The 14170-nt window shown below is 40.5% G+C and overlaps 2 protein-coding genes across 4 annotated transcripts in view; both read left to right on the top strand.

Moving 5' to 3' along the window:
- The first annotated feature begins 61 nt into the window (after positions 1-61).
- gaa (alpha glucosidase) lies at positions 62-7946 on the top strand. 2 transcript variants are annotated; one of them, XM_027003426.3, is made up of 20 exons: positions 62-1004; positions 1178-1329; positions 1514-1679; positions 1760-1856; positions 1940-2059; positions 2145-2263; positions 2459-2590; positions 2865-2975; positions 3162-3275; positions 3377-3461; positions 3567-3684; positions 3920-4053; positions 4493-4644; positions 4852-5000; positions 5197-5338; positions 5434-5532; positions 5641-5805; positions 6425-6577; positions 7044-7156; positions 7799-7946. In XM_027003426.3, the coding sequence occupies exons 1-19, from the start codon at positions 453-455 to the stop codon at positions 7107-7109; spliced, it is 2826 nt and encodes a 941-aa protein (XP_026859227.2). In that variant the 5' UTR covers positions 62-452; the 3' UTR covers positions 7110-7156; positions 7799-7946. The 2 variants fall into 2 exon arrangements, with proteins under 2 accessions (XP_026859227.2, XP_026859225.2); XM_027003424.3 differs by lacking the exon at positions 7799-7946 and having other exon boundaries at positions 7044-7307.
- A 146-nt stretch (positions 7947-8092) lies between these two features.
- The window catches only part of tbc1d16 (TBC1 domain family, member 16), a 30495-nt gene continuing 24417 nt past the window's right edge, over positions 8093-14170 (top strand). For both annotated transcript variants that reach the window (XM_081711151.1, XM_027003409.3), the window contains exons 1-2: positions 8093-8263; positions 11372-11575. In XM_081711151.1, the coding sequence (XP_081567277.1) occupies positions 11401-11575 (175 nt within the window). In that variant the 5' untranslated portion in view covers positions 8093-8263; positions 11372-11400. The remainder of the gene's footprint in view (positions 8264-11371; positions 11576-14170) is intronic.

The raw sequence follows: 14170 nt of genomic DNA, 5'->3' as shown, positions 1-14170 counted from the left end.
GGATTATTAGTGATTATTATACGTCTCTATTTTATTTATTGAGATGCTTTTAATTTGTAATAGGCGTGGTCTCTTGAAGCACATTATTTCCTGTTCTTATTGCGCCTCTGTTTTCTACCTGAACTCCTCTTTAACGAACGTGAAAGCGAAATAATCTTGTAATAGTTACCGCTCACAAGGGTTTTGTTTATTTGTTTTGTCTTTTGTTACTGTTACTGTTACTTTTAGGGGGGGGGACACACAATAATGTGCACGGGTTGCTACCTTTTACGTCCGAGAGGGAAACGTGTACAAAAGACTTGTGAGTTTAAAAAGCCTACTGTAGCCCAGCAGCTGTGAAACTAACATTTCTTTACAAGCGCCACGTTTTCTTTTCAAATATAAAATATAATCCTGCTCACTGGCAACGTGCTTGGCTTCAGATTTTTTTTAACCTCACTTGGAAAAAGAACATGACTGTAGTAGCCATGAATTGGCGCATGTTTCCACAATACACTGTTCATTTCACCGTTGTGTTATCGGTATACTTATTCATTGACCAGTTCTATGTTCAGAAAGCATCAACAGTAAGAGTAGCATCACACTCAAAGTTAGCATACAGTTCAAATGTTCCTAATGCGAGATATTACTTGCAGAATCGACCCCTAAATACCTCATATAATGACTATTCTAATCAACCGCCAACTCACTTCACTACTGCTGAAAAGGACTGCACTATTACTGTGGAAAGGCGCTTCGACTGTGCCCGGGATCGCGCACTGTCCGAGGTGGAGTGCGTGGAACGAGGCTGTTGCTATGTGCCCTCGCCAGAGTCTGCCTTTGGTGGGCCGCCTTGGTGCTTCTACCCAGTTTCTTATCCCGGCTACAGGATGGGGCCGCTTTCACCCACATCTAGAGGTCAGAAAGCCACCCTGAGTCGCCCCACTCCTTCCTACCTCCCTCGGGACATCTCCACACTGCAATTAGAAGTAATGCCAGAGGATACAGGTCGCCTGCACCTTACGGTAAGTAGCTTTTTTCAGTGTGTCTCCTTTTTAAAGGGATATGTAATGTGTACAGCTTACACCAGGAAAGATTTGGAAGCAGAGTAGCCTCTGCGGTGGCAAAGAGCTTTTGTGAATATCTAAAATTTCACATTAACATTCAACTGCTTCATGTATTGTGAACCCCAACACAGCTGAAGGATCCCTCATCTACTCGGTATGAGGTTCCCTTTGTGGCAGTTTCATCGGGCAGAGCTACAGGCATGCAAAGTCGCCTCTATGATGTGGAGTTCCAGCCAGACCCTTTTGGCTTCATTGTGCGTCGCAGATCCAATGGCCGGGTGCTGTGAGTGTGGTCCACAATCTAGGGAAAGATGACCTGAATGAGTAGACTAAAATATTGTGCGTTTTTATGAAGATTTCGGAATCAATGTCTCAATTGATTATTGAACTTGCCTGTGTGTCTGCACCATTGACTCTTATGAGTGCAATGTTTGTTTGGGTCTTTTGTGTGTTCATGTGCATCTTAGGGTGAATACAACAGTAGCACCCCTCCTTTATGCAGACCAGTACCTTCAGCTCTCCACCTTGCTGGCCTCTTCTCTAGTTTCTGGACTGGGGGAGCACTACACCCATCTCACACTGGACCTTAACTGGACCTCTGTGACTCTGTGGAACAGAGATATGGCACCACATGTGGGTACACCCCTAGTCCAGCCCCTGTTCTGAAGGTATTCTAGGTCAGAGTCAGTCATTTTCCCTTGGACTGTTTGCAGAGTGATGCCAATCTCTATGGCTCCCATCCATTCTGCTTGGTCCAGGACGGTGATGGTCATGCCCATGGGATATTCCTACTTAACAGCAATGCCATGGGTGAGGCAATTGACCATTCTTTAGCTTTTTAATTATTTTCTGTATTTGCATGTGGATTGTGTGTGTTTCATGTGTTTATTTAGAAGTGTCACTGCAGCCTGCTCCTGCACTTACCTGGGTGACCATTGGGGGGATTCTGGATTTCTACATATTCTTAGGCCCTGATCCACAAAGTGTGGTCCAACAGTATCATCAGGTTATTGGTATGGCTTGTATAGACTTTACTTAAGCTGCACATCAGAACGTATAATCCTCTTCAGGAACTATGATTTCTTTATAACGTTGCAGGTTATCCTATGATGCCGCCCTACTGGTCACTGGGTTTCCACCTCTGCCGCTGGGGCTACACCTCCACTAATGCTACGAGAACTGTGGTGCAGCGCATGCACCAGGCCCAGTTTCCTCTTGTGTGTAACTGTACATTTCAAATATGCTTTGTAAGACTTTCTTCAGTGGATTGCAGGCTGGCTTTGATATTCTCATAATTAGTTTTGCATGTGAGATTGTGAAAAATAAATTAATAAAACGTGAAAAAATAAAACTTGAAAAAATAAGGATTTTTTTTTTTGGACTGACATGCTGTTACATGGCTATACCACTAGGACGTGCAGTGGAATGATCTCGATTATGCAGACAAGAGGAGAGTCTTCACCTTTGATCCAAAGAGGTTTGGAGATTTGCCTGAGATGGTGAAGGAGTTCCACCAGCAAGGAATAAAGTATGTGATCATTTTGGTAAGTCCATTTGTTGTATGTGAATGAAAATGAATGCAGAGCTGGGTTTTGAAAAATGTATTATGCCCCATTTAAGATTTTCACACTCTGTTAAAAGCTGTTTTCTCAATTTACCTAAAAGTGCTTATAAAATTAGTATTTCGGCCACTAGTGAACCAGAAACTTCATGGTTCACACCCATCCTCAAAATTCTGAATATAAGAAATCACATGCATCATGACTACATAACTACTTGTGTTATGGTTTAGTAAGGCAGTATGCAAATATGATTTAGGATCCTGGCATCAGCAGCACAAGTCCCCCAGGCTCATATAAACCCTTTGAAGAGGGAGAGAGGAGGGGAGTATTCATCAAAAACCTCACAGGACAGATGCTCATTGGAAAGGTGGGCACTTCTCCTAGGGCTCACAGTCTTGATGTTATTGTTTGTTGCTTTCCTTTTGCATAATTTCATTTGCAGCAGTCTGTAGGCAAGGGTTATGTAAGCCCCTTCAATTGCTACACAAAATTATATTTGAATATGAAGGAATGTGACTTAACTTACCCAGCAATGTGTCTGTGTTTGTACCAGGTATGGCCAGGTGCAACCGCATTCCCAGACTTCACTAACCCAGATGCAGTGAGTTGGTGGGAAGAGTGCATCAGAGACTTCCATGCCAGTGTGTCATTAGATGGCCTGTGGATAGTAAGTTTAACGCACAATCTCATTAGACTGTGTTTTTTTTTTCTCCCAGGGACAAACTTAAATAGAGACGTGTATCATTTTTCTGGTCCTCATGCTTGCAGGATATGAATGAGCCTGCTAGTTTTGTTCAAGGCTCTGTGTATGGGTGCCCAGATACTGACCTGGAGAATCCCCCTTATGTTCCAGGTCAGTACACTACTAGCAACCAGCACCTTTTTTGACTTTACTCACCATTCCATTGCATTGAGTGTCTATGACCTGATGTATAAGGAGGCATCTGTGGTTCTGTAGATGTGTTAGGTGGTCGGTTAAATTCAGGAACCCTTTGCATGACCAGCGTGCAAGGCCTATCTGCTCATTACAACCTTCACAACCTCTATGGGCTGACTGAAGCTATGGCCACCTACAGGTTGGGGATGGTTTTGCATTTCTCACTCATTACTATTACCACCTTCATTTGCTTTGAATAAAGATTTGTGTGTTTTATTTTATATTGATAGATTCCTCCCATTTGAGATTGTTCTTTTTCAATATGATCAAAATATACTTGTGTCTGTTTTTTGTAATCTAATCATTAATTGTGTGTCCTTTTTATGTACAAGGTTCCCACATTCTAAAAACCTTCTCCCCTCCCCCCGCTGCAGTGCGCTGCTCAAAGTGAGGCGCTCGCGCCCCTTTGTGCTCTCCCGCTCCTCGTTCCCTGGGCTTGGGCGCTTCGCGGCCCACTGGACAGGAGATGTACAGAGTGACTGGGAGCAGCTGCAGTACTCCATTCCAGGTGTGAGTGCAGGGATGCTGTTGTACCACCTGATCTGGAGAACACCGTCCTGATCTAGGGAACGCCGTCCCATCGTGCCAAGCTACCGAATGTAGTTGGGTGGGCTACAGCAGGGGAGCCATGAAACTTTACAGGGCAGTTGGTATTTAAGCCTGGCTGTGGAAATCCCACAGTTAAAGGGTGTATACATATGACTAGCCACTTTTTCACTTTGTCTTATGGAGTTGCATAAAACAATCTGAACTTTGAAGTGCATTCTCTTGTGTCCTGTTTTTCACAGGAAGAAGTTTATTCAATTAAACAAACAGAGACAATTGACAATGTTTTGTTTTTTTTAATCACACTGGTACTTGCACTTCACTGAGTATAAGTTTATGTATTCTCTGTTGGGCTTGTGTGCGTGTGCGTGTGTGTGTGCGTGCGTGTGCACATGCACCAGCCATGCTGCTGTTCGGGCTCTATGGGGTTCCTCTGGTTGGGGCCGATGTGTGTGGCTTCAGAGGGGACACAAGTGAGGAGCTATGTGTGCGCTGGACCCAGCTTGGAGCCTTCTACCCATTCATGAGAAACCACAATGACAGACCCAACACTGTGAGACACTTTACAGGGCTCCACAATGATGAGCTCACGGTCACCTGACATTTAAACTACAAGAAGAGCAATTTGCTTCTCCTTTGTTTTCGGCTTTCACTATGTAACTGTAGCCTAACTGGATCCCCTGTACCCTGTTGTATTATATATGTGGAAACTGTAACCCTGACTGCATGTGTTGGTGTTTTGTTTGTGTGTGTGAGTTAGTCCCAGGAGCCCTATGTGTTTGGGCAGCTGGCCCAGGCAGCGATGAGGAGTGTGCTGATGCTCAGATACTCTCTTCTGCCCTTCCTCTACACGCTGTTCCACTATGCACACACCTCAGCCAGCACTGTAGCAAGGCCCCTTTTCCTTGAGTAAGAAGTTGTATAAATGTCAGAAATAAATGTCTCTCTGCACATGCAGTTATGTTTTTGTGTGATGTAAAACTTTTGATGGTGCACTTTTGTTGATTGCCTAGATCAATAAGATTGTTTGTTTATATACAAGTATAATATACTAGACAGCAAATTTGGTTCCTTCTTTCTGTTTTTGTCTTTGAATTCCTCCTAGGTTCCCATTTGATCCAAACTGCCAAACCATAGATAGACAGTTCCTGTGGGGGAGTTCTCTGCTTATCAGTCCAGTGCTGGAGCAGGGAGCTCTGGAGCTGGCAGCCTACCTCCCCCCAGTGACGTGGTACAGTTTGCACAATGTAAATTCCACCATAATGCATTACGCTATAGTACAATTACTGACAACTGTCTCTGTAGATTTACTCTTTATCTCATCCTCTATTTTTCACTGTAGGGACAACCTTACCATAGCAGGGGGCAGTACCTGCTCCTTCCTGCTCCACTAGACACTATCAACATTCATGTGAGAGAAGGGCATATTATTCCACAACAGGTAAGTTACTCTATACATGTCTACCCATAGTTCACACTCTGATTGTATATTCTATGTTAGTGTGTGGGACTCCCATGTGCTTATAAGTTGCTCTCCATGTGGATTAAGGTGCCTGCATTAACAACTGCAGCTTCACGTAGTAACCCATTCCTCTTGACGGTGGCGCTGTCCACAAAGGGCTGGGCCAGAGGGGAGCTGTTTTGGGATGATGGAGACAGTCTGGACACTTTTGAACATGGAGATTACTCCTACATACTCTTCATTGCAGGACAGGTAGGCCCGTTTTTTAAATTAAATTCCAAGTTGTCCAGACATAGATTAAGCCTATACCTTGATTAAAATTGATTTTCAGTTAACCTGATAAACATCTATAAATATATTACAAGAACAACTTGCATATTAAATGAGTTCCCGGATATTTGTTGTATGTCCAATCACTTGTCAAATCACCTTATTAGAATTACTTTGTGGGTGTAGCAATAAAGTTTGTCCCTATGCAAATTTTGCACATAGTCTGGTACTTCATTGTCAGTTTCTCAACACAAGACAACAATAAGTGCAGTTATAAGACAGGTTTACCTGAAGTAGCCAAGGAATGTGCAAGGCAGATGTCTCTAATGAAGGGAGTGGCCAGTGCATGTGAGAGCAGAATGCTGTATGCTGTACAACCATAGCAACAAATAAAAGCAAACAATCAAAAGGAAATACTATCTGTGAAAATGCTGTGGTTCATGCTTAATGGGCTTCACTGTAATTCTACCTAGTACTTAATTATCTCATCATCTAATGACATGGCCAATAAAATGTTGTTTTTGATCTGTGTACTCTATAGATGTATGATTTAATCTGCCCTCTAGTAATCCATTGTGTCTATTATGTCATTTGCTCCTAGTCTCAGGTGGTGAGTGAGCCAGTAAAACTGAATAGATCTGTGCAAGGTTTAGTTGTGGGAGAGGTACGAGTGTTTGGAGTTCCAACCCCACCTGCAGGTGTATGGGCCAATAGAGAAAAAGTCATGGATTTCTCTTACTGCTGGGACACCATGGTAAGCAATCAAAGTGCTCAGATATGAACACACATTTCACTAGACTAATAGCTAAGGGGTATTCCAAAAAGCAGGATTTCTCAGTTTAGGCATTTAAGATCAAAGCTGAGGTTGTCCAATCGATAATGTTACTCAACTCTTCTCTTATTGAAGAGTCTTGAATTTGGTCTTATGTTGTGTTATCTGGCTAAACTATTAAATTCTGCTTTGTGGTGTGCCCCCCATTTCATTAGAATGGTTTAGGAGAAAATGTGAAGTTGTGACAAAAGCATCCTATAGAAAATAAAATAATTTTTTTCTAAAATCATGCAAAACCAATCAATCTCTCTGCATCTGTTCATAATTCATGAAAATTCTAGGCATATTGCAATAACCTCTTTATAAATAAAACCTGAGTATAAATAAATAGAACTGGTCCTCTGTCTGTCTGTCTGTCTGTCTGTGCGTGCGTGCATGTGTGCTCTAGGTTCTTAGAGTGCCTAATCTAGCCCTCCCCATATCAGAGCCATTCACAGTACAGTGGAGTTCATGAGAACGTGAGAAGTCTCCGATGCTACTATTGTTTATATGTTGTATAAGGTAAATGTTAACTGTGAGGCCATAATGTTTTTAATAATCAGAATTTACATAAACATCAGTAATTGGTTTGAGTCAAATGTACCAGCATACACAATTCTGGAGTACTACAGTCAAAACCCATTATATATATCCAATAAATAAATTGTTTTTATAGTGTGTTTCTGTTTTTTAATCAGTGTTTTATTTTCTTGTTGGCCATAGCTCAACACATACTCCATTTATCATACACACACACACACACACACACACACACACACACACACACACACACACACACACACACAAACAAACAACAGCAAAAAAGTATTGTTTTTGTAATGGTTGGGAATGGATACTGCAGCAAAGTGTCATTTGGTGTTTGATTATTGCTACCACACCAGCTCCCTGGACTGTAAAATTTAATGCATGATTAAAACTTAAAAAAAAAAAAGCGAGAGGTATAAAGTCACAGAACTGAGAAATAGGATATCTCTACGCTCCCAGCTAAGCAGAATGTTGCTTTATTGCTGACTGAGCTTTGAATCTATCTGCTTCTATTATTAAAGAAACATTCACCAGACTGGAACTAGACAGGGAGGTTTCACTGCGTTTCTTTTAGGGAGCTAACATGATTTGTCCATTCTTCATTTTTGCCCCGATTAGAGACCGAGGTGATGCTACTATAACGCGGTCCTGATGTTGCCTGAAGTATTCAGCCTTGCATACTCAACCACATCTAGAAGACGTGACCTTTAAAACGTCATCATCAATTAAACACGAGAAAATGGTTAATAAAACCTATTGCAAAGTTTATTGTTGTATTGTTCTACATGTAACGTTTTTTTCATGTGTGAATAACTGTTTAGAATCATTAGTAAAAGTAAAATTGCTTATAGGTTTACGAAGGAAGCGGACTGTCGTCCCGGAAGCAGCGGAATTTTGGGGGTTGGGTTTCAAGATTGTAGACGGCAGCAGCAACGTGCCGTGTAAAGTCATACAGATAAACACGCGCATGCAGGGTGTAGTACATTTCTTAGGACAGTCTGTTTTTTGAACGTGATTTCACTAAGGATAACATGCGTTAAGATGGATGAGCATCAAATATTGTAATTCCCCGAGGGACTGAAGGTAAGCTTTACGGTGGGATGTTTGGATGTTTAGACCATTTGAAGGCGTGTAGGCAACAGTAGGATGCGTCCCATACGGAGGCAACCAATGATGATAATCTCGTTTATTATGAATAAACCTAGAAGACACTGGACGTCCAATGACGTTATTTCTCTTTAGGCTGCGTAATATGTTTGCATAACCGTTTAGCGATGCGTTGGCAGTGACGCCATATACCTAGACAGAGCGAAGGTTTTGTGCGCTGAACTAAAATATACGAAAAAGTAAGAGCAGGAGGCTGTCGCGTCGGGACGGCAGAGCATCAGACAGGCCTCCATCCTTCGTCTGTAATAGCGGTTATAGCGCGAACACACCACTAGTATTTCTGTCACGAGATAAGCTAGTGTGAATGCCATAGCTGGTCACTTGGCTACCTATCTGCTCACTTCCATGCTTTCGTAGGATAGTAGCTACTTTTAAGTATCTAGATTCTCTCTTATCCAGAAGTTTCAAATTGTGTAGGACTTGGAACTTAACCACAGTGGGCATTTCTGCTCAGCTATGCACAGCAGACTGTCATGCGCTTCATTCAGAAGAGTGTCACCCCGTTTTCTATATGTGCTATCCAAGTATGTGCATGTTAGATAAGAGGTTACCGTGATCTGTTATATAGACAACCCTGGCAGCGTGACACTGGTCCCAGAGGTGCTGACAGTATACAAGAGCAAGGACAGATGCTTCTCCAGCGAAGAGTTTTAATAACTTATCAGCATAAGCTTTCACCTTCTTTACCAAGGTCTCAGTCATGACAGTCTTATTGTTTGCTATAGCTTTTGCCTGGTGTCCTAACCATTAGAACCCCCGACCCGACTCCCCCCCACAAACGCCCCCCGCCAACGGTTTTTTTTTATTATTATTATTTTTATTATTATTATTTATTTATTTTTATAAGAGAAGCTTGTGAGTTTGTACATCATTTGCATTAGTTGTACATTTCATCAATGGTATTCAGACCATAGGGCTGCTGTTGGCTGGATGTGATTGAGTGGCAGACCACTTTCAACTTGGCACTGAGACTTTTAAAAACCACACCATGGTGTCTGATAAATCTGCACACACCTAATATGCACACCTACGCCCATGCCATGTCAGTGTTTTTGCTGTGTTGAAAATGTTCTCCCCAAACTCCTCATTGATTAATTAGACCTTCCAGCAGAAGACTACTGACAGCAAATAGGCACTTTTAAATCGAATGTGTAGGTGTACCTAATAAAGTGCTCTGTGATTGTAGGTGGAATATAGATGTTTCTATTAAACTGGCAGGAGAGTTTGTATTATAGTTATTATAGTCATTATAGTCTGTCTACAGGCCGTTCACAGGCTCTGTCCCTTGACAAAAAACATTAGGGCATCTGTTCATGCATCTGAGGCTTGTTGGACTAGCAGTGAAACAATCTCATTTAGATTTTCTCAGTGTTAGCTGAGCTGCACAGCTTGCCATCCATAATAACTTCTCTGGTCTATGGGGTCACTGTGACCCCATTTTTTGCGTGGCATTAAAAGCTTTGGTACTGTTACCACCCCAACTACAAACACACACACACACACAATTACATATCTGAAAAGGCTGTTTTTTAAGAGCAAAAATTAGTAGGCCATCATCACAGTCAATTTCTATCAGTGTGATTGTTGACACACGTTATACATCATAGCTCACGTGTCAGTATACTACAGTGGTAAAGCTCTGACGTTTCCACTCTGGAATAGTCGTTTTGTGATAACTGCATTCACTAATTAATCTCAATGACTGAGATATCAAAATTGAAATAAAATATCAGAATATTCATTATTATTTGTCCAAAGATTCTATGTTCACTTAAACCTTCTAACACCATTTTTGCTCTTTTTCATACAAATAAGTACAAAGAGCAGTTTGTGTCGATGAGGATGTCTGGTGATTACCCCCAGATGGACTTTTCCTGCACTGAGACAGAGATAAACAGAATCGATGTAAAGAATGTGTTCCATGCATGGCGTTTAAACAAAACACTTGATTAAGGAAAGGAATGGCTCAAACTAGGCCCCGCATGGTGAAATGCAACAGTGCAACAAAAACATGATAAGAGGAAGTGAATTTCATGCATAACAAAATATTCAGTGTTGTGTAATATCCTTCACCCACTATGGTACCTTTTATGAAGCTGAGACCCATTTAGAAATGCTGCTGATTTGAGGTGGATAAAAGGAACCTGAGAATGTTGTCAGACCACATGTTTCTTTTTGGTTGAAAATTTGTGCTAAGAAGAATATGTATCAACAGTTTTAAATGACTGCTAAAACCCATTTGTGATTTTCTTGCATATTGGTCAGTGTGTGTGCGAGTGCATGTGTGTGCATGCACAGCTGTGTTTGTTCAAGGTGTGACTCCATGTAAGTCATAGATAACCTGCTGTTGGTCCAGGATGTAGATGTGGCACACAGTTTAGACTGTTTCGTCCTGTATTTGTTTTCCAGATATTGCTTGCTGTGCTTAAATTATTTACTCTGTTTACATGTTTTTTGAGGAGTGGTTCTCTGTAGTTTACATGAGTTTAATTCTCCAAGTTGTTTAATGCATGCAGTTTTCAGGAAAAAAAAAAGCCGTGAACTCTGGGAATATCGTGCTAGCAAAGACCTTGCTGACATGCAGTGCCTTTTATTTGTACACTGTTCTTCAAAGCAGAAATTGTTTGACTGTCTGGACACCCAGCGTGGATGGAATGGAAGTTGTCAGTCATGACTGAGTCATAAAAATTATATCAGGCTTGTGCTAGTAAACAGTTTGCATTACATTGCTATTGTGATGATTTTTTTAATGCAATGTTGTAATCTGTATATAAAACCAGTGAATTATAGATACAGTGTAATTTGCTATATTACATAAGTGACACTCTTTGTGTTTCTGCCCAGGCTGGAAGAAAGTATGTTCTCTCACTTTATAATTTATTAACTTTTTTCTGTATTAGTGTCAGTGTTTGAGTGCGTTCTTTCAATTCACTATTTCTCCTACTTCCTTTGTGTTCATGTCTCTCTCTCTCTCTCTCTCTCTCTCTCTCTCTCTCTCTCTCTCTCTCTCTCTCTCTCATACAGAGGATGGGTGCAGTACCCAGGTGTTGGAGATGTCATTCGGTCGACTTCTGCGACGCGCATCCACCAAAGCCTCTGACCTCTTGACCTTCAATGCAGGGTCGGCAGGGTCACGGGCCGTGCTGGACGGGGAGATCATCTTCTCCAAGAACAACGTGTGTGTTCACCCAGCCGAGCCCCTGCCTAGTCTGCCTGAACATCATCCAGGTATTACACAAAACAGAGCACACATGCCCAGCTGGTGCAGGGCTATTGGAGTAAGCTAAAACCTGAATTAAAACTATTGAGGCAAAATAAACTTAAATAAAAATGTAATTGGATCAGAAATTGCAGTTAGGCAAAATGGATAATAATTGCTTCTAAAACTAAAACAGTATTTCTAGTTTTCTTAGAGAACTGGCTTTAGCCAGTAGTCATATTTAGTACTAATGTGCAACTACTGTTTGCCCAATTAAAAAAAAGAAGATGGTGCATCCTGTGTGTGTATATATATATATATATATATATATATATATATATATATATATATATATATATATATATATATATATATATATATATATATCCTATCTATATTGGCTACTGAGTGGGTAATTGGTACAACCCTGACTACTACAACTAACTACTAAAAACTAGTTGAGAACCAGCTAAAACTGGAAATAAACTGAAATTTACTGGTAATTTGCACAATCACAAAAGTGTGTCCCTTCCCAGGCACTTTCCTTGCACTTTGTGTTCTAGAATCCTGGCTAGATATGCAGACTGACTTGGCTCTAGTTTCTCTAGAACTAGTGCATATTGCCTTAGGAGTGTCAATCTTAAACAGGAAGTTCACCTTTCATCACATCTAAATACATATAGGGCAATGTCAAGATATATCAGGGGCAGGTCTACAGGTGGGCTGGGGTGGGCATTACCCACCCAGAAGAGTCTTCTGCCCATCCCATGAAAACTGAAAAAGTCACTGTTATAGCAAATTTCTTGAATGTTGGCAGTTTTCTGTAATTGTCATTGGTCATCAAAAATGCTTTCTTCTGTGATATTTTAAAGGTGTGGGTGTGCTTAGACAGTGTTCTTCCTTTACATTATCACTAGAGCTATGGCTCTGATTATCACCTAACCATGAGTGATGATACGTCTTCACACATGCACTACAGATATGGTAAAGTGAACTATAAAAACTTGTTTGCAGCTACCTGATCTCAGCAATCCAACTAAAACTGTTAATACCATTTGACTAGTGTTCATTCTTTTCTCTTGTTCTTTTAAGTTATATTAGTAGTCTTGTGTAGTTTCACAGTCAAAGTTGCACGTTTTGAAAGCTGCATATTTCTTTTAATTTACTACCTCACATGCATGCTGGTGACAAATATCTAAAGGATTGGATCCAAACTAGCTTAATGATAGGTTATCAGATCATTCTTAGGGAGTGGAGGAAAATTGATGCCCTTTCTTTTCAAGAATGAAATTAAATGAATGAAGAATTGGGAAGGTTAGTAGCATATGAGAAATGATCAAAGTGGGCCATGTTATAAAAGATACTCACTGACTGAAAGGTGGTGGGTGAGTTGTAGATGGGTTTTTTTAATCCCACCAAAGGTATTATCTATAGGGATAAATGTTTTTGCACTATATACTATTATACATTTAATAAAAATTACTGATCATAAAAAGTTTCTAGTTCAAATGGTGACCACTGGTTTAGTGATTAGCTGAATTTTTTGCTATTTATTTCAGAGTTTGCCACGGTTAAACACAGACTTGTTGGTAATTAATTTACATATTCTGGAAACTGGCAGGCAGCATTCAGAAACTACTTTGTGTGATTTGCATTTGGTAGGCAAATAGATAATTTCTCTATACTGTCTTTTATCTAGCTTACTTTCATGTCATTTTGCCTTTATTGATGTTCACCCTAGCTAGCTATCAATTGCATTCTATAAGTTCGACACATAGTTAGAGTGCAATCCTAGGAACAGCTAAGATTCTATGCAGGACCCTCAAGCTCCCAGGCCTCTGTTAGAGGACCCAAGAAAAAGAGACCGCCCAGAGGGAGAGTGGGAGAGTGGGGTATTTATATATATATATATATATATATATATGAAAAAAAATATATATATATATATGAAATAGAATTTTAAAATGTAAAATTGTTTAATTAAATCTGCTAATCATATTGGGCCTACCTAGAAATTGTTCTGTCCTAGGAAGATCTATCCTATCTATTCATCATACATCTGTTATGATACACCCTGTGCATTCTGTTCTGATGTAGCCTACTGAAGATCCAAACCAAAATCTGCTCATGCAAATACTCATGATAAAATCTAAATAAAACATTTACAGTTTTTTCACATGTCTCTGGACCCCATATAAAAATCGGATGATGTATTTGTGTTCCTTTTGTCCACACCCCCATTCGGGGAAGGAAAATTTTTTATTGAAGTCTCTGAGGCACCTCAGGTAGTTTTTATTTGAGTTGCTCAAATAATTTGCTAAAACAAATTAAAAATAAAGACACCCCCCCCCCCCAATTGTACAAGCATGTTGGCTAAAATGGGCACAAATATTCCTCACAGTGAATTTCTTGTTCATGAAAATGCTTTCCGGGAGCCTAAAGTTCCTAGTTGTTTGTACGTTTTTTTAGCTTCCTTTACTTGAATCATACAAATGTATTCATGTACTGTACCATGATAAATAAGACTCAGCAAAACTGGGGAAAAAACAGTTGGCAAATAGCTTCCTAATGTTAGCCAAGGATGAAGCTACCTCCAAAGATTGTAGCTCTGTTCTTACCTCCAA

The sequence above is a fragment of the Electrophorus electricus genome, chromosome 3 (assembly GCF_041902795.1).
Source record: "Electrophorus electricus isolate QZ-2024a chromosome 3, ASM4190279v1, whole genome shotgun sequence".
Taxonomy (NCBI): domain Eukaryota; kingdom Metazoa; phylum Chordata; class Actinopteri; order Gymnotiformes; family Gymnotidae; genus Electrophorus; species Electrophorus electricus.
This window is presented reverse-complemented; position numbering and strand designations above follow the sequence as displayed.